General features: G+C 39.9%; 1 protein-coding gene across 17 annotated transcripts in view; it reads left to right on the forward strand.

Annotated features, from left to right (window-relative positions):
• DTNA (dystrobrevin alpha) overlaps positions 1-20630 on the forward strand; it is a 233951-nt gene that overhangs the window by 117577 nt on the left and 95744 nt on the right. For all 17 annotated transcript variants that reach the window (XM_049821425.1, XM_049821415.1, XM_049821434.1 and 14 more), the window contains one exon: positions 15764-15831. In XM_049821425.1, the coding sequence (XP_049677382.1) occupies positions 15765-15831 (67 nt within the window). In that variant the 5' untranslated portion in view covers position 15764. The remainder of the gene's footprint in view (positions 1-15763; positions 15832-20630) is intronic.

Consider the following 20630-nt stretch of genomic DNA (forward strand, 5'->3'; position numbering starts at 1 on the left):
TGTTTTACAGTCAGTGTTTGCAATACTGGGGAAAGAAATATAAACAAACTCACTTTTATCCTGATGTAATCAAATGTGTGCAGATGTGATTTCTGTTTGTTTGGTGTGCATGAGGAGAATGGGAACATCTTTTCTTTGGACGTTTGAGAGAGTACTGTATTTGTTTTTTTCCTAATACTTTGCCATATCAAAAACTGAGCAGTCAAGACAAAGATTGTGTGATGTGTCTTTTTGATCCTAGCAAATACGTTATTCAAGTCTGATAAGGTGTGCTTTTTTGAAAATGTTCGTACCTAGCTTTTCTGTTGAAATTTTAGAGATGAACTGAAATCATTCACATACAAAGCGTTGGATTTGGTGCTCAGTATTCTTCCTCTTCAGAGAAGCTCACATAAAACTGTTCTAGAATCTGAGTTTTCAGCATTGTTCAAGAGCGCAGCTGATGCCATGAACTGTTGCTGGCAGATGCAGCAACTTCCAGCGGCTTTAAAATGTTGATTCTCCAACTTCGTCTTTTTTAAGTGTATTAATCATTTTTATGTGCATGTAGTTTTACAGTTTCATAAATTCACAATCTTACGAATTTTTAAAGCTTTTTAATGATTTCTAGTCTCCCCCTCAAGATAGTGACACCATTTCAGTCAGTACAATTTCAGCAGATCATTCAGAAGAAAATTTAGCTATTTGTGTCTCAAGCTGGAGTATTTTCCTTATATAGCTAACATGATTTTCAGAAAGACGTATTGGTTTTCTTCCTAATGCGAGATCTTAGATGAAAATAAAGTTTGAAGGGTTCCTGTTACAGTTTTTTTGCCCTCATTATTTCAACCTTATTAATGCTGCAGGTTATTTATAGCTCCATGACTGCTATGTTAAAACCTTTGCAGACTGACTCTATCAGAAACTGTGTATTTGGAAGACTTCCAAGGTTGCTGCTACTTCAGAGTAGGATCTGTTCCACACTGGCTTCTCATGGACCCTCCGGGGCTTCTGCTCTGGGAAGCCCTGCTGATGTAGCCAGCTCATACCATTGACATACAATTGCTTAGCTTGAGAGGTGCTACTTCTTAGTATCTTTCTACCTCACCCAAATATCTGTGATGTTACACATTAGATGGTACAACCTTAAATAGCCTGTTGCTGATGCAGGGAGGAATGACCGGCTCTTGACAGAAACAAATCTCCTGGCATTGGAGATGACTGCTAGCGGAAATCCTTTCAATGCTTCTCCTCGGCTGCAGAAAAATGAGGTGTATGCAAGGAACATCACCAAAAGGCCTTTCTTTGCCAAATATTTCAACACCTTACAGCATGTAAGTCTGTTCCAAGCAAAGGTATTTGTCCTCTCTGGCTGCTATACAAATAGGATTGAGTGGCAAAACTGTAAATAAAATAAAATAAATAAGTAAAATAAAATTGTAAGCAACTGGAGAAAAAGCCTCTCTGGCTCTTTCAAGTCCTCATTTCAACTAATTTGTGTTGTAAAACCACACTTCCACAGGCTTGCTTAGAACCAGGCCTGCAGCTAAATATTTACCCAATAGATTTTGTTAAGTCTGTTTCACTGCCTCCCAAAATGAATTCACACCTCTGATTCCTAAGTACCCTTTGCCTCTGGGCATCTGTAGTGAAATGCAGGTATGAGAAGAGCTGAAATAGAGTTGAGAAACTGATAACCTGAGTCAATAAGCAATGGACTGAGAAGACAGAATGGTCCTTTGTCTCTCCAGAGTTTGGAAATGGAAATTTTCGAGCTGAAAAGCGGAGCTGGACTGGGGTATTTCAGGTCCTTCAGGTGATGCTTGAGAAGGATTTTCAGTTGTGTTGTCAGCCTTCCTGTGCCCTCCACATCAGCTCCAGCCCTTCCCAAGTTTGATCTCCTGGAGAGAAAGCAACGTGCATGGGGAGGTGCCACCACCCCCTGCAACAGTGGGAGAGGTGAATAGGAAAGGCAAGCTCTTCTGTGGGAAATCAGCAGCAGCACACGGTGACAGCCCACATGGCTGAGCCTACAACTGGAGCATGAAGGACACTGTCTTCCTGGAAGTGCCTTGGTCAGGGGTCAAGGAAAAGCCCTGGTCAGCTCAGATAGCCTCTCCAAGACCCGCAGCCCTGCAATGGGTTGTATTCAGTGTCCTCGGCAGAACAGTCCCCTGCAGGCCAGACACAGGTCAGGAGGAGCTGAAGGTTGGCCACTCACCCCACCAGAAGGTATATCAGATAATCCCACCAGTTTTCTTGGCTGCTCAGTGTGTTACACTATGTTAATTCATCTCACTTCTTAGTCCTGCCCCTTAGAAAAGGGGCATGGTCCTGGTTCTCCTCTGCCAAAAAGTTTTTGCTCCTCTTGCTGACTTGGCTGCAGCTGTGTCTTGCTCTTGCCCGTGATCCTGCTACACAAGACACACCTGGTTTTGTGGTGCAGAGCCCCACCTCTGACCATGTCTGCCCCTAGACCTGGGCTTGTTATAATCTTGCTTCTCATGAAGCTGAATGAGTGACTTGGCTACCTGGCTCTAATTTGGGCCCTAGCTCTTTGAAGCCAATACCTCATAGCCATGCCTTGTGACAGCAGAGCAAGGCTGACTGTGGTTTCTCCTTCTGTCACATAGCTTTGCCTTTCCCCTTTGCACATTGCAAAGGCCTTCCCCAAAGGCCAAGGTGGGAGCGTGGGTGGCATTCTCTTGCAGACCGCTGGGCAAATGTACCTCTGTCCAAGGGCAGGTTTATAATTTGAGAAGTGGAAGAATTTGTTCCAGGAAGTTCTGCTATGTTGTGGTTCTGCATGTAGCTTGAGCACCTTGTAAAAACTACAAGTTAGTTTAGCCCAATCCAAAAAAATGACCTGCCAGAACTTCTTCTCGTAGAAGTTGAAGAACATCTGAGGAGGCACTTGTGCCAAACGGCTTTATCTGCTCCCTTTTCTAAGGGAGGGGCAGCTTCTTCACAACACTAGCACTGCTCCTAGTCACCTTGTGTCTTTAATACACTTCACTGATTTTTAGGGTCCTGTGTTACTGTCATCTTTTTCACAGGTAAAAGGGGAGTCTTGCAATTCTTCCATCTTTTTTATGTTTCAGCCTTTGGCATCTGTTGAACACAAGGGAAAAGATCTGAGCCCAGTCTCCAAAATCCAGCTGCGGGGTTTGCTCCCTTCCTTTGCTCTCTGATTACACTGGAAGCTAAGGCAAGAAACAAAGTGGTTAGCTGTCACTGAGCAGTCAGCTGTAGGACATCACAACTCTATGATACAACACAGGGGAACCCTGAGAAGTCGGAAGTTAGTAGAGGCAAATGGATGGTTTGGGAGAGAAGGGACAAAAGAAAGGTAATAGTGAAGGCAGAAAGAGCAACAGGGGAATAGGATGTGGCTTCTAAGCTAGTCTATTTTGAAGGCTGTATGTTTAAGAAACTAAATTATGAAATATGTAAGAGGAAAAAAAACATATATACAACTGTGGAATGAAAGATGAGCCTCTGCTGATAAAGCTCTACTCCATGCTATTTTATACCATAGAGAGTCTTGTCCAGAAACAATTCTGGAGTCTCCATTTCACCTCATTGAAAATACAGTGTTGGGCCTACAATATGTATTTCAAAGATTTATTGGGATAGTTTTAAAAAGCCACAGACTGTAGGGCGTTCACCACATGTCTTGAGAGACTGTCCACAGCCTCATGTATCTTTCACTTCAGAGTTCTGTCAAAATCGGACGTTTTCTGTGTTTAAGTATCATTCCTTTTATTCCTAATTAAATGCTGTGTATCACACCTAATAATTCTCTCCTTAACATGAACAGCAGATAGCTATTTTATTCCCAGCTCATCAGCATTTAACAAAACTGTATAGGTTTGATGTTATTCTCTTCCCAGAAATCAGACCCTCTGGTCTCCACCCTCTGAGTATTTCCCCATCTTTTCTCCTGGCTCCTTCCACTCTATCAATGGCTTCCAGACAACTTGGCGCCTAAACCAGAATGTAATAGTTGAGTGTGGTTGAACCAGAGCCAGACGAAGGGAGAAGGTCTCTTGCTTCCTGCTCTGATGTGATGCGTTTGATAAGGCAGACCAAAAATACACCACTGCTTTTTTTGCCAGAATACTGAGAATAATATTAGACATGGTCTCAGAATGAAGCAAATGACACCTGAGGTGCGAATGCACTTATTCTTGTTTGCAAATATCATTAAGCAGTTTAGCTCTAATCTGCCTATTACCAACTTACACGACTTCAATTTAGATGCCTGTGGACCACTTAAGGATTGACTCCGTTTACCAGCAGGGTTCAAGTTGGACATAGTTTTGTCAAGGCAGTGGTGTGGCACTTCTAACTAACAGAGACTTCTCCTCAGTTTCAGTTTCTGTTGCTCTCTGAAGTGAACCGGTCACTGCTTTGAAAGCTGTCTTGTTCGGCGTGCGGCCGGAGCATCACGCCGGCGAGCTGGCTGCTGCTGGCCCAGCGGAGGGAGGGCTGGTTATACACGGTGCCTCTGAGGGTGGAAGTGGTCTGTAGCTACCTGCTGGTCGCAATTACCCGGGTGAACGTGCTTCTCACCTGTGACAGTCAATTCAAGTACATTTTCTTGTCAAAATCCAAGCCTAGCAAGGTGCCTGCTCTCTGAGAGGATTCGTATAATTGTCTCGCTCTTGTGGCCCAATTTGCAGTGCCCCTGCAGTAGCCAGGAATGCCGTGGCGGCTCTGGCTGGGGTGGAGCTGCTGGGCTGCTGTGGTACATGGTTACAGCTGGTCAGTACCCGATACTGAAAGTATCCGTGCAGTGTTCTATCTGCTCAAAACCAGAGCATTTCACATAAAAATTAGCTTGTAACAGTTTGCATTGGTACTCTTTTCTCCCAGAACGTATCATGCCTTGCAAGCTGCTGGAGGCCTTAATGCTTTTCTGTAGGGTGTCTCTTTGTTTTCACACTGACCGTCCATTCCTCTTCTTCTGCCAGCTGTAAGGCTTTCTCGTTGATGGACGCTGATTTTTGGCGACCGGTCTCTGTGTAAGTGTGGTGGATCTTGGAAACGGCACCCTCACAGCTGGGAGTTCAGTGACTGGGCTGCTCCACGGGATGGTTTCTGAGGTGCTTCTCCTAGAACCTCTGTGTTGCATGGGAAGAAACTCCTACTGAATGCAACCGTGACATAAGGACAGGAAAGTCCTTATTCATTCATTGAATAGCCTCACTGAAGTCCATAGCAGTTCTCCCAGCATAGAAAACTACCCTGCACAGGTGAAAATGGTGGCTTGAGACTGTAAATTCTTCCCAGCAATGGGAGACATACAGCATGTAAAGCATTCATCTTCTGTTATGTCTTTATGTTTGCATTTAAATGTAAGTGGTTGTTTTGTACTAACTGTATGTAGAATAGTAGAAGGAAAATGAGATCTTTGCAAAAGAAGGAGATATTGAAAAATTAGTTTGGGAAATTTTAGTCTTTTGTGGAACATGACAGACATGTACAGACTTACAGTGCTATGTGACTGTGTCTTGATTGTTTTGGCACCTCTTGTAACCTGTCGTTAATTTTACAAAAGTCATTTTTCCACAAAAGTCCACAAAAATTGCATCCTAGAGCAATGCTTGAGTAGGAGCATGTCTTCTGACTTGATTACCCTTAGATGAGTGTTTCTAAGAAGCTATCTACTTCATTTTACATGAACAAAAATCTCTTTTAACAACCATTTGGGGATTTCAAAGTACATCAGGAATCTTTGCAACCCTAGCTGCCAGTTTGATTAGCTGTGCTTCTTCTGGGCTTTCCTGTGCTCCCCTTGGCTTTATTCACATTCCTTCCTCGCCGTGGGAAAGGTAGGTTCAGGACACTGAAATTTCTCCAGATGAAAGTCTGCTTAGAAGCGTATTTCTACCAGCTGAAATGTTTATGCTGCATTGGAGGGATTTTTATAACCTAAATGTTCTTTTACAGTATAATTAATACTGTTTTATTAAAAATGTTCCTCTCCAAGTATATTTTGCATATGCAACAGTAATTCTAGTTTAGCAGGGTCCAAACAGTGTTAGAGGTAATGTGCATATCTGAGAGGAAAGAACAGGATCAGTGAATCATATGTAGCAGCCTGTTTCTGCTGTGTCCATTTACAAGCATCACCAGCCATTATCTTTGCATTCAATGTTTCAAGCATTAGCTTTCTGTTCTCGCTTAGTGTATGAGACTATTTGCTACATAATTATATTGTATTTCATTTTCTTCTGTACACTATTGTAATAATGATATTGCCTAATAAAATAACGTCAGATTTTGATTAGGTTAAAAGTAATTTGGTATATTAGGATTTTTATTTGAGAAAATAAATTGGCCGATAGTGCATATCAAGCTGTCCATTTTTTTTGTTTGCATTTGTTTCATTTCCTGTCAATCTTTACCTGTTGAAATAAGGGTGTGGTTTTTTCTTGAATTGTTTTAAGTTATTACAGCACTTCACAGCCTTACGTCTAACATAGTGATGTTGTAGTGAAGACTTAAGATGCCTAACTTACTATTTATTAAATTGATAGTTTTGCAAAAATGTCTGCTCCTAATAAACAGCTGCACCTTATTAATCACTGAAATGAATTAACTAGACTAATGTGAAGGGGTATGGTAATATTGTATAAGGGTAGTCCAGCAACAGGAGGCCTAAATTTGCTGGAAGGCAAAGACAGAATACATTTGCATCAAAGACAGCTTTGTAACAGAAAAACTTATGCTAACCTTCTGTGGTGGGATACTTTAGGAATAACCAGAGATGTATGAACTGATATAAAATGTAGTTCTCTTCGCAGTTCACTTTTATAAGAGTGTCCTGAATAGTACCTCAACATACATCCAAATAATGAAGAGGAGAAGGATGAAAGGGGGAAAGATTCTTGTGTTTCTTACACCCTTCTCTTTAATTCCTTTTGCTTTCCAAGTGACCTCAGTACTCTGTAAACTTCCACAACACATGCAGAGGAGGTATGTTCTCTGTTAGATACATCTCTGCATGTGACTAAAGCTTATCTTGTGTTGGGAGATAGGCTGACTCCTCCTTGAAGTGCCATTTCCAAGTACATTCCCTTTTATATACACTGTTTGTAGGCTGTCCTTTTTGTTAGACGTTTATTAAGGACTAAATAGAAAAACCTTTGAGCCTGGTTCAGCAGTCCATTCCTCTTCAGCTAAATACTTGGTCAGCACAATGGAATTCAAGCATATGCTTTGAGTTCAGTGTGTGTGTAAAGGCTTTGCAGAATAAGGAGAGATTAAAGAAAGCTTTTGTTGAACTGGAGCCCATCTGAGTTTGCCTTTCCTATGCATTCACCACTAGAAGACTCAGAATCGTTTGTATTGGCCTGTAATTTTTTGTAACTTAAATTTTTACAAATGTAGACATCTCATTGCTTGGATTTTTTCCTGCTGTTTCTTCTGTTATCACATGGTACTGCCAGCCTATCTGTTCTGTTTCTGTTGGATATAATGACTGTATTGCTGTACTGCTTGTGTGGTTATTCACAGGTATGCAGGCAGGCAGTTATGGAATGAGAATATATAGACACTGATTTTAATCATTCTGACTTTGGGATGGTTGGTATCTTAATATCTTGAAAACTGAATTATTATAGCTAAGGCTGTCAAGTGAAATCATTTAAACGATGCACATGGAACTTGTTTTCCCACCACGAACCTAGAGACTTAGATGTGTATCCTTCAATGTGATCTGGTACTTGAAAACAGAATTAAATGGAACAAGTTGGTGTCTGCTTTAAAAGAATCGTCAGCTAAATGCAGCCACCAAAATGATCAAGTTGTATCACTTTTACCCAAGTCATCAAGCCACTGACAGAAGGGATATGGCCAGGTAAAAAAGAGAAAATCTCCCATTTCCTTATTCCCTGACAACAGCTAATTGCTAAAAATGCCTTCTTCAGATATTAATTAGATCAGCCTGTAAGCTGCTCTTACTTGCATTAAGGATCTGATTTCTCTCTGCATGAGATTCACACAGGCTCAGTAATCAAAGCTTCTTTTGTCTCAGAAGGTATACTTAACCCAAATATGCTCATAAATTCGTTAATTCCCATCCTAGTGCCATTATTCTGTCCTAGTGCCTGCTCTCACTGAACTTCAAGACAAATTAATAGCTACCACTATTAAAGAATATATGTGAACAATTTCATCAGTGCCTCATCATTCTTTCGTTTGTAATTTATTTTCCACCTTTCCCCCAGTTATATCTGGAGAGACTTGGATTTCCATGGGAATGTTTGTAAAAATTCTTTTTTTTAGCTGTGTTGTTTAGATATAATTCAGATTACTTTTTCATTAATCTATTTGTTATAATATTTCAGAAAATTAAAAAGTGAAAGAAGGCCAAAGGGGTCTATTTCAGGCATAAAGATGAAAAGGTTTAAATTCTTATTGGTTGTCAGTTGAATAACGGAAAACTCTTCTTAGCTGATGAGGTTTTTTCAACATCTCTGAATCAATGGCAGTTCAGTTAATTGCGTGGATGCCAAAACTTTTGATCAGGTAAGGTGACAAAAGCCAGCAGCCTCTCTATTAACTAATTTGTTTGACTACCCAACAATACTTAATTTTAGTGAAAGATTTTCACAGTACACACAAAGGAGCTCAGTAATTCAACTGCCTAGGAATGTATCTTCTCCCACAGCTACCATTTGGTTTATTTAGATGTTTTTATAATTCTAAGGAGATGAAAGTACCTACTGTCCTACAGCAAATAATCATCAAATCCCTATTTACAAAAACTGACAACTTGTATTATTAAAATTGGCAGAAGCCAGGAAATGCTTCCCAACACAATTCTATCACTGACAGCTTACTCAGATGAATTTGGGTTTAATTATGGCAGTACAAGAAGAACTGAAAGATCCCTTTGACTAAGTAGGAGTTTAATTATATGTGAAATCCTGCAACCTGCTTTGTGTCTCTACAGTGGCAAATAAAAAGACCTGAGAGAAGACCAGAGTATCGAAGTATCAAAGTATCAATTACATGCTTCCTGTGATAAAGTCTTTATAACTTTTTATCCCTTGAGTTTCATTATGGTTTTCCCTATGAATTATTCCTTGCTTAACCAACTGAAAGTAGTAGAATTGCAAATTTCAGTGTTTAAAGGTGATCAATGCTTTATTGAACTTGGTTTTTAGAAAAATAAGTTTTTAAAAAAAACATATGTTGAAGGAAGAACTACAGTTTGGGTGAAATCCAGCTCCATGATGAGGGCATGGCAAAACTCCATTAAAAGATTAACACATCAGACAAGCAGATTTGGCATTGCGTATAGTCAGCTTTTGTGTCCGAGTTTTGGGGTTTTCTTCTTTTTTCTGGAATGTGTTTTGAGTATAACAAAAAAGAAATTACTGTTAGCGGAGGTTATTTCTAACTACCCCTCAGGTGAACTAAGGCTCTGAAACATCATGCATGAGTGTAAAGGAAATCAGTATCTGCATTATTTTAAAAAAAATATTTAATAAACTTAGATGAAATATAGTTTTAAAATAGCATTTGAATAGAACTTTGAAGAGTTGTATTTAAATATGTACCAGTTAGCTAAAATCAATCCCTACTGTTTATCAGAACTGTTTGTCAGAAGTGATGGCAATGAAGCACTGGATAAAAGTTTTTTGGAGCTGACCAAAATTATTTTATTGGATAATTTTATACTCTCAAAGGGTGAAAACATATTTGAAGCACTGAACATTAGTTTTCTTTCCATGTTTCACCCAACAGAGTAGTTTCTTGTAGTGCCAGGAAGGCTGACTCTAAAAGAACATGGTTAGGAAAAGTCTATTTTGACTCTCATGTTTTCTGTCTTCAAACTGCCTTTTTTTCATTAGTGATGAACCTCTTCACAATTTGTTTTTTAGACCTCACAGATAAGATTTGCATAGCATTCAGACTTCCTTGAAGACTGAGTGTTACAAAAATGAGTTGCAGTGGGTGCCTTATTAGGCATTTTTGACAGTTTCCTACTAAGGATATAAAGCTCCCAAAAGGGGAACTGCTGAAAAATATGTTGGAAAATTCTTTCTTAAAAAAACAAAAGACACATTTTGCTAAAGGAATAAATCAAGAGAGAATTACTTTTTTTTTTTTTATTTGTAATATTAAAATTGCAAAATATGACAAAAACAAGAAAAGGCAGACTTGCTGAGGCTGATGTTGGAGATGAACTTAGCGACAGCTTTTGTTTTCCTTCTTCGCTGTAAAATGCTCATCTAGATAAAATACAAACAAGCATTGTAAGTGCAGTGCAATTATACCTAGCCTCAGGAAAGAGCATTGACCAATTTTACTATAGTACCAAAAATTAGTCCTGGAATGTAAAGCTCAGAGAGACCTATTAGGGACCTGCTTCATTAAAAGATGTGGAACAAGACATTCATATGGCACCAATAAATCCATTAAGGGGAAGAGGGCTCTGAAAAGGCCCTTCACAATTCTCATTATTAACTTCAAGGATTGCTGAGGTGGGTGACTTTGCAAATACGGTTTTAGCTAGCACCCACTGTCCCTTTTAAACCTTTATTCTCCAATCCCAATTAGCTTCAAAATAAGCAGCCATAACTCTGCTCTAGTTAGCTGAGCAGCGTCCACCTACTAGGGCTGAATTTGGAGAAAATGGGAGAAGAGGAAAAATCTATGGAAAATCTTCTCTTTCATCTTGCTATGAATCCTGCATGAACAGCACTCCAAACCTAGCTGTTGACTACAGCTTTTAAGTTTCTCATAAAGTAATTGTAAGCTAGACCCTAGCAGGACCTTTCATTTTCATAAATCAAAATTTCTGGTGCTGGTAAATTCTGAAACGGAATAGCAGTTTGTTTTGTATGTAGGGCATTTTGATAAAACTGTCCCAAGCAATGTCAGACAAGAAGCCTGTGCTGCTGAAAAATGTTACTGTTGTCTGCTCAAAGCTGGGTTTAAATATTGACCAGCTGCATAGAAAATAGCATCTGATTTGTCAACAGCATGAAAAATAGCCACTGAGAAACCAGCACATTTCTCTGCATCCTAATGCTTCCAATTCCCAGTGATACCAAAGCGAATATCTAACATTTGACATTTCATGGAAGAAAAAAAATAGCTGTTTATATCAGGAGTTGAAGATTTCCTCACTAGGGAAATACAGACTGCTCAGAATAAAGGATGCTTGAGCCTGGTTGATACTTTCTACCAAATGATGGGACTTTTTCCAAAAGTGATCTTGAGATACTCACTGTTGGTTTTACCAGTCTTCTGGAGCAAAACCTCCAGCTAGAAGTTGCATCCCAGAATGCTCCCAAGCGCTTCCAAGCCACAGCAAGCACGACTGGACAAGACTCTGGGAGAGACAAGTGTTCTTCTTTTTCCTCTGTGCCTGCTGTGATGGAAAAAACAACTTTCATCCAGTCTGAAAGACCGTCAGGAATGTCACTGGTCAGGATTCGGAGCCTCTTTTGTCAAATGCATGGCTGCGTCACAGCCATCACATGGTACTTGATAAAATTTTCATGCCACAATTAATCAATTTCAGCAGACGATTTTCCTCACTGGCGTGCTTCCCACCTCCCTGGAGCACTTCATCCGTCACGGATGAACAGGATGGAGATTTGTGGAAGTGTTAATGGGGTTGCTTTTCTCAGAGCCATCAAACTGTGTGCATGTGTGTGTCAGGTTGGGAATTTTTGACAGTCTCCTGGGAAGTGTATAGAACTCTCCAGTGGGGAGCTCCTTCTCCAGGTATACAGGCAATTACTTCTTTGAATGGTTTTTTGGACCTAATGATTTAATTGTGGCAGGCATTGCTTTTACCATGCATAGAGATAGCTCAGGAAATGGAAATACACTAATTACAAGAAGGATGACATAAAACAGGGGTTAGTAAAATATGCTATTTACCCTATAAATACTAAAACAAGAAAAACACTTATGTGTGAGAGGCATTATTACAGTACTCATAAATCAAAGCAGCACAACAGCAAAGGAAAGAAAAATGGGGCATTTAGTTCTCACCTTATGTATATCATATGTTATTCCCTCTCAGATTTTATAAACAAATAAAGTATATTAAAAACCAGACCAACTATGCTTCTGGTACATGATAAGCATGAAAGTGAAATTGTAATCAAAAATGTTCAAACTAAATTATTTCTTTATTTATTCTTTTCCTTCAAGCGCTACTAATGTCATAAGTTTTCAGCCTGAACCACTGATAGAAGTGTAACATTCATGGTATCTTTCTCAGAGGCTGGAAACCTTATGCTTGGAATGATTTCTGCTCTGGAATGTCTGTAATGTATTGAAGCCTTAATACTTTGCTAATTAGTACCTTACTAATGAGCCCGTGACAAGAATTTTAATTAGATGCACAGGAGGTGTTCTCCCTACCTGCAGTGGAGGAGCTATTTGCTGGGGAGAAAAGTGAAGGGAAAAAGATAGTGGAAGGAATCAATAGAAGACAAATATAATCTAATCCCTACTATGGGAAGAGTGTACATTAATTAATATTTTTCAAAATTATGTCTCGGATAATCTATTCTGTTTTGTAAAGTACATTAAAGCTCACTTTGTGATTTGCTCTTTTCCCCTGTAGAACAAATTGTACTTTTTTCCTGTGACTTGACAAGTGTTATAAGTAAAGTGAGAAATATTGGAACATGACTGTAGTCAATTATGCTCACGGCCAGCCCCAGGGACTGAGCTGAGCGCATCGCAGGCTCAAAGCGTGAGTCTCTGTAATCTGAGTTAAAGAGCTGAGCTGTGTACCTGTGAGCTGGATCAAGGGGAACAAGACTGAAAAGGGAGATGCCCAACACCCATGACCAATGGCATTAGATGAGCCTGGGCTGTAGCACATTCTGGAGTTAAAAATGCATACAAAAAGCTTCAAAGGCACAGTTAAGTGCATTCCTATCAATGGCAACTCAAAAATAACAATATTGATGAGCATCATCTATAATTTTTTCTTCTATCAGGAAAAGATGCAAAGGAGGGATAGAAGATATCTATCTGAAAATACTGCCACTGCTGATGTTCTCATTAGCTTAATGGCATATATCCCATTGCAGAGGATTTTAGGATTGTCATTTGGGATGAAAGCTGTTTTAAAATCTGCAACATATCTAGTGCAGTGAGAGTCTTAAAAATACAAATACAAAATTTCTTCTCTCTCCAAGGAAGCTTGAGTTGTGTGTGTATAAATATAAAGTTATTTGTTAAGCCTGGTAATCCCCATAAGCCCCAGCAGTGGAAAGGGTGATTCAGTTTCACTAGGTAATGGGACATTCTGAAAAATGATGATTAGGTCCGAGGAACATTTTATATAAGGAGATATAAACATCAATAAAAGTAAGGGGAGGATGAATTGCACAAAAGGGAAAATCAGTTAATGATTTTTACCCCATTGAAAGGACACTTTAGGAATGGGCTCTCTGAAGGAAGTGGAGAACTTGCTGTACAATTTGCATTATTTGAAAAATACCTTTTTTTACTTAATTTTGACTGGGGAAATGCTTCTGCATGGTGAATAAGGTCACAGGTGAGCCACGTTCCAGTGGGTGCTCTGTAGATATTTGAAAGCGATAGCTAAGGAATATTTTTATCCAAGAGGCAGTATGAGGGAAGGAAGAATAAAGTTGCACCCCTTTTGTTTTCAATAAAGTTTGCAGTAATCAACATGAGACCAGTGATTATTTCACGAATGTTAGAGAACAGTGGTGGAATGAAAACAGCAAATTGATAAATGGAAAAAAATCTGTAAGATTTAAGTGTAAATTGTATCAAAACTGAAAGAAGATGATGTAATCCTTGTGCCAAAATCAAAATAGCCCAATCTCAGTCAATTAATATGAACAGTATATAGTCGAAATTGTTTGTAGAGTAATTCTGAATATAGGAGAAAGAGAAAATTATGATGGTCTGTGACTCACTCTACAAATAATAAAAGTTAATCTGAAATTGTATTTGCTCTGAAGTATTCACTCAACCACCCTGCCTGCTGAAAGATGCTATCTTTTCCAAGGGCTTTATTAACCCACCTGTCCTATGAGATCTGGTCATTTATGGCAAATTTGTCTCCTACTGTAAGTTCAATTAGAAACAAAAAGGAGTGGGGAACTCAAGCTGGGGTTAGTGGGATTACATCATTTTTCATCTTTTACGGGCAGAGATTTAAAGCTGATCCATGTACAAAAGATATTACTACTTGCTGTCTAATTATGATGCAGGTTGGGTCTGGCGTATCTTGAGGTATATCTCGTTTTGCAGGTAGGTGTGAGTCTTCCCTGACCCCTCTGAGCTAGCAAGACACCAGCTACCTCCAGATCAGAGGCTGTGTGGCCACTTCTGTAAAGCAGTATACTGAAAGCTATTATCTCTGCAGAAAGGCAGGATATATTAGTTCAGACTTAATGCTATGCTGCACACATCTGTATCACTGCCTGCCGAATTAGAGCATAAGGGTGAACTTGAATATCCCTGCAAACAGGCTGCAGCCATACCCTTTGTCCACTTCTTAGTGGGACTGCTGCTCACATCACAAAATGTACACTATGGATAGCACTTTAGCAGCGACTTTATCAGTACTCTGAGAATTTAACAGACTATTTGGAAAAGACAGTTACAACGTACCACCACTTCGTTTGAACAGCACATTTTGGAAGGAAAAAAACCCCACACAACAAAACACCTCTTATGTGATTGCCCTGCTTTTTCCAAGAAATAAAAGGAAACTGGTTTTCCCTCCTGAGTCCTTTGGTGATGGTAGACTTCAGCATCCAGTACTTTTATCCTTCCTGCTATATACATATGTGGGTTTGCTATGGGATATGGTGGAATATTTTGGCTTGCAGGCCTCTACAGAGCATCTCCTTTATATCCCAGGTGGCCCAATGTTATTTTACACAGTCTAGTTGAGACAAGGATGTAGATTAAAATGCAGGTCAGAAGCCCTAACCAGGCTTGGCAGGGAGGAAATGATATTGGTTTGCTAGAGTAATTACCCATAGGAAGTGGTGATGCTGACACTGGTTTCATTTTTTGAGTGCTGCTAAAGATGTTTATCTTTACTCTGAAGGCTTTAGTCTTTTATGGTTTGGATTCTGGCTGTGAAGTAAGCTGCCTCTTTTCTCTGTGCTCTATCCAGCAGTAGCGCTCTTCAAAATATTCTGAAGATTTTTATATCTGAAAACTGAAGGAAAATATATTCTTGCTTCTGAGCCTTTTACTGGAACTCATTTAATCAGAGACGTACTGTCTTGAATTTGAATGAATATTTGGAGTGTATTTGCTTGAGTAAATAGAGAATATTATGTTGTGGAGTAGAGATTTAGTTGTTGTGGTTTTTGTCTCCTCCACCCAGAATTGGCTAGAAAGGCATTTTCTATGCTATAAAGTAATATTCAAATCTTTTATGATTTCTTCTCTCTTACATAATTTAAACTGAAGATTCCTTATTTAAGAAAACCTAAAATGAATTTCAGAGCTTGTGTTATGTAAGTCAGTTAGTTACATCAAGCAGAAAAACTGAACATTGCCTTTGGGAGAGAGAGAAGAGAAAAACAAATGCTTGAAAGCAGAGTCTAGGGAATGGAGGACAATTTGGGGACCAGCTTCTCCTCAAACTGTGCCACAGAGAGGCTAGCAAAAGGCATTGGGTACACACAGAGCACCAGTCAACCTCAAAGGTTCTCCGGGATCAATTATGGATGCTTATGTACATATGTTCAGTCTGGGATAATGCTCAATATTTTCACATGATTTTGTCTTGCAGAATGATTGAAGATTGTGGGAAAAGAGGAAATACCATGGCAGAAAGAAGGCAGCTGTTTGCAGAAATGCGTAAGTACTTCCAAGAAATGTTTCGCTGTGATAGACCAAGCCAGTTGTAATGCAGTGTCAGTAAAACCTATGCAAGCATTCCACCTCAGGTAACTTATATCTCCATTTCACAAATGGCTTAATGTCATGAGACCAAAACTACAGGAAAATGGGCTGATTTGACCAGATAGCAGGAGAGAAGGATTTTCTACATCAGATTTTGTGATTGTATTATTTTAATCAGTTGCTTCTTGAGACAAAAATACTGCAATACACAGGTAGCAATGAAGAGGGGTAACGGTCCCCAAAAGACTACATCTTTTAGTGGGGCTATCTGTAGTGGGTTGACCCCAGCCAGCTGCTAAACACCCACACAACCACTTGCTTAATCCCCAACCAGCCCCCAGTGGAATGGGAGAGAATATAGGGAGAGCAAAAGCAAGAAAACTCATGGCTTGAGATGCAGTTAAGAGCTTGAAAGAGAGAGAGAAAAAAACCAACAAAAAACCACAAGTGATGCAAAGGTGGTCACTCACCACCTCCCAAAAGAGACTGATGCCCAGCCAGTCTCCAAGCAGTGTCCACCTTGGAAGACAAAATTCCCCACCCCCTTCGTTCCCTACCCCAGTTTTATTGCTGAGCATGACATTTTAAGGTATGGAGTGTCCTTTTGGCCGAGTGGGGTCATCTGTCCTGGCTGTGTCTCCTCTCAACCTCTTGCCCACCCCCAGCCGACTCTGGGAGGGGACGAAGTAGGAAACAAAAAGGCCTGGATGCTGTGCAAGCACTGTTCAGCAATAGCTGCACATTGGTGTGTTATCAACACTTTTTTAGCCACAAATCTAAAACACAGCACCATGCAGGCTGCTATAAAGAAAGTTAACTCCATCCCAGCCAGACACAGTACAGGGACTCATATACTACATACCCCGCTTCAGCACATTTTTTATAGTTTCTAGTGAAGCTTTGTGCTCCCTGCAGAATAGTGTGTCAGGGATGTACTATACTAACAATGTTCCTGCAGTTCCCTCAACAGTCGTCTATTTCTTTTACAAACAATCCACCATTTCTCAAGGAAATTCTATTACAGATGAAGTTAGAGACTGTCACCCTGTTACTAGATTTACCTACGTTCTGTCTGTAATTACTAAGCTTCCTATTATTTGTCCACTGCAACATACTGAAAAATGACAGAGCATCTCCCGCATCTTCTGGGGGAGACTAAGATGAGCATTACTGGGACTTGAGCAGCTACGTGCACTGAAGGGCTCGGTCTGTGCTGGTGAATTAAACGTGCTTGGGACAGTTCTCTGGGGGTGAGCCGAGGGGTGACCGAATGCCCTACATCTACGCTCCTGAGCTCTCCAAATTAAGGACTTCTCATTCACGTGGCCTGCTGAGATCGGTCTTGGCCTGTTCCACTGTGTCCACTAGCTCCATTGTGCCCTGTGATTATTTCAGTATCACACAAGGCTTGCTGTTGCAACTCGGGTGGATATTTCTCTTGTCCCTTGTGTACAGCATCTTGGACCAGCGGAGGGAGGGGTTGTTCTTTGGCCAGAAGAAAAAAAAAAAAAAAAAAAAAAGAAAAAAGGATGATGCATTTTTCCATTATCAGAACATACTATACTCTAAATTAGAGAGAGGACTTGAGCTTGTATCAGCTAAAGTCAATAGCACAACTTCCATTAACTTCAGTTTGTTTGAAATATTCCTAAAATGGAGGATAATTGCTTAAGACTTTGCCGTGAGGATTTATGGTTTGTTCCCACAGTTTCGCAGGCTGTTTTGCTATTAGGTTGTTTTGGAGGAGTTAAGGAGGTGTTGGGAAAGTTTACAATCAGCAGTTAGAGGTGGAGGAGAGACTATTTTCCCATACTGTACACAAATTGTTATTGTTTACTACTTTTTCTTTCACATTTTAGTATTTTGATGTATTTACTTGAGTCTGGTTTATCTCATGTGTGCTTCCCTTTTCTATTTGCCTGCCTCCCTTCCTCCTCTTATTACGCATGCACACAGAGAACTGGGTTCCAACTAGGTAAAAAGAGGGGGAGATACTAAGTCTTTGTGAAAAACTAAATATGTTTTAGATGAAGAAATGTCCATACTCATACAACACTGAATTTTGCATTTTGAGAGTCCTTTGGATTCCTGTGTCTTTAAAGGGTGTGCTTCCCTGAAACAGAAGCTCATCCTGGCATTGCATTCAGGTGCCCTCAGCTGTGTGCAAGCCCACATGATCCACGTTTAACAAAACCTATGTGCTTGACACACCCTACATACTGTTGGCCATGCGAAGCTTCTTGACATTATAACAGATATAAGCTTATGGTAAAAAGTTAAACTCCACAACCTGCCAATGTTAGAGGAAGAAAATTCATAATACAGAGGACTTTTTGGCAGTGGTTTAGGTTCTTGCAGTCATATCTGCCTGTCTGTGATTAAAACCCCACAATACTTTTAGGGAGTGGGTCATGTTCCAGACTACACAAGACAGAAAAAAAAAAAATGCAACTTTTCCTGCCTTTTAAAGTAGGAAATTTGATCTGAACAAGGAATAGATGGATTTGACTCTTACTTTAGATTTGGGCCACTATGTGATATTCCCTGTATTTAAAGAAGTTTAGTTTGACTTTTTTGTTTCCCTTCCTTTAGAAGAGGCTTCTTTCTAGTTCCAGATTACAAACCTTTGTGAATTAGTATCATAATCAATATCATATTGTGTAGAATCCTGTGGTTAAAACCTAAATTGTGTCTTACATCTCAAAATGCACCATTGGCTGTCAAATCACTAGGCTACCCTTAGTCTTCCCTGACATGCTCAGGTATATCCAGACTGATGAAAGAAGTTCAAAATGTACCTCACTATTGTGCTGCCAGCACGTATTATCCAGCAAGAAATCAGCAGCCAAAGCTTGCAACGTATCACTTCTTCGTTATTTTTGCAAACTGCAAACAGTGTTACGTGAGATGAGCATATTCAAAGGAAACAGTGAAACACTGCCAGTGGGCAAAAGGAAGGAGCAGCCACTGGCAGTCCTGTAGGCAAGTTACAAATTCACAGTCTCTTTTGCCATGCTCAGTCCCGCACATCTTTCCACTTGTTTTTCAGGACTCTCCATGTAAGTGAAGTCACTTTTCTACAGAAGTTATTTGAAAAATAGATCTCTGACTGTGGCAAAATGTGAATCATGGTAAAATTTAATTGTCTGTTCCAGGGATTTAACAGCAAAAACACCTACTCACAAAATAATATTAAAATAATACCGTTCACTGTGTGTGTAAATAGTAAAGAAAAAAAAGCAACATTATTGCTTGCAAACTTGTTTATTTAGGATTAATACTGCAACCTAGGAAGCTCAATGAACCAGAGTCTCATTTTGCTTTGAATCTTTACATCTTGTTAAAAGGGTGAAGTTTTATAAAGGAGCACTGGAAGCTTTTATTAGTAGCTTTCACTAAAGTTAAGAGGGAAAAAGTTGAATTCGTTTTACTCATTGGTCCTATTAAAAAAGGAAAGACTTAGGTGTTACAAGCATTATCCTCCCCTTTACCAGTTAAGAAGTTTTCCAAAAGCTGTCAGTGAGATACTAATGGAGAAGAGAAGAACCTGTGTAATTTAACAATAAAGCATATGATGAAAAAAATAAAAAAAGCTTTCCAGACCTGAAGGTAGGTAGTTAAAGGTAGGTTCTTCCAGAAACAGATGGTGTTAAGACAGCCAGCGGGCAAAAGGGAATAGCTGGGAGCCCTGGGAAGATTGCGTGGGAGAATTCGGTCAGGAAAAGAGCAGAGTCTGGGGAAAGAGGAGAGTATCATTCTCGTTTTCATCTCACGGGTCAGGGCACATTTGAAAAGTTTGGGTCCAAAGGATAGCAGATTGTTTAAGAAAGTGTGGGTGAACGATGCCAACATGGCCACATGTACAACAGGGCAACTGAGCGGCCAATCTAATAATGTCAAGAGGAATCTTAGAGAAAGCATTCAGGAAGCATGTGTAAAAGCAGAATAGGGCCATATTCCACTCCACTTCTCTTGCAGCCTTAATGTACCTTGTTTGGATGTGTTTCATGTGGGCAGCTCCTTAAACTCTGGTTTTTGTAACTTGGTACCTTGCTCAACTGAATAGGAGAGGTTTTACTCCTGCTACAGGGCCAACCACAGTGAAAAAGCAAATACGCAAAAATTTAATTGAATGTGTTTCCATTAAATGTGTGGTAAAATTAATAAGCAGTCTTGTATTTCATAGGCCGTATTGTAGCTGTGAGGCAACACTTCTTTATGTAAGACATACCAGCCACAAAGGAGAAAGATTTAAATCACAATCTCCTCATCTACTTTTGGGGGGCTTGGGAAGTGTTACGAGTGGTACAAAGCAGCAGGAGGCCTAAAGACACTGTGCCAGGTTCTGCCCCCATCCTGGTCCCGCTCTGCTGCACGTGTATGTGAAGTTTATACTCATCTCCTGGACAGCTGCTTTGGAAACGTTGCCAGATCTTTTAAGTTGGAACAGCCAGGGCCAAACTATGTGTGAAACAGAGAGCTGACCCTTTGAGGTCTCCATTGCAGAGAACATACCTCTGCAAAATGGAGAAAGGCCTCACACCCTTTGCATTATTTTTGCCCCCTTCAGCAGATTGCTATCAGTCTTTTTGTCATGGCATGATATTTTTTCTTATTTGGTTTACTGGCAATACCTTCTTCTGAGCAGATGTCAGCCAGAGATATTTGTTATGAGCTTTATTGTTAAATATTAAAATTAGATGGAGGTTTTCCCTGCTGTTGGAGCCTGGCCAGCGTGTCTTTTAGCCTGCAGC

Source organism: Accipiter gentilis, chromosome 2, assembly GCF_929443795.1.
Source record: "Accipiter gentilis chromosome 2, bAccGen1.1, whole genome shotgun sequence".
NCBI classification, from domain to species: domain Eukaryota; kingdom Metazoa; phylum Chordata; class Aves; order Accipitriformes; family Accipitridae; genus Astur; species Astur gentilis.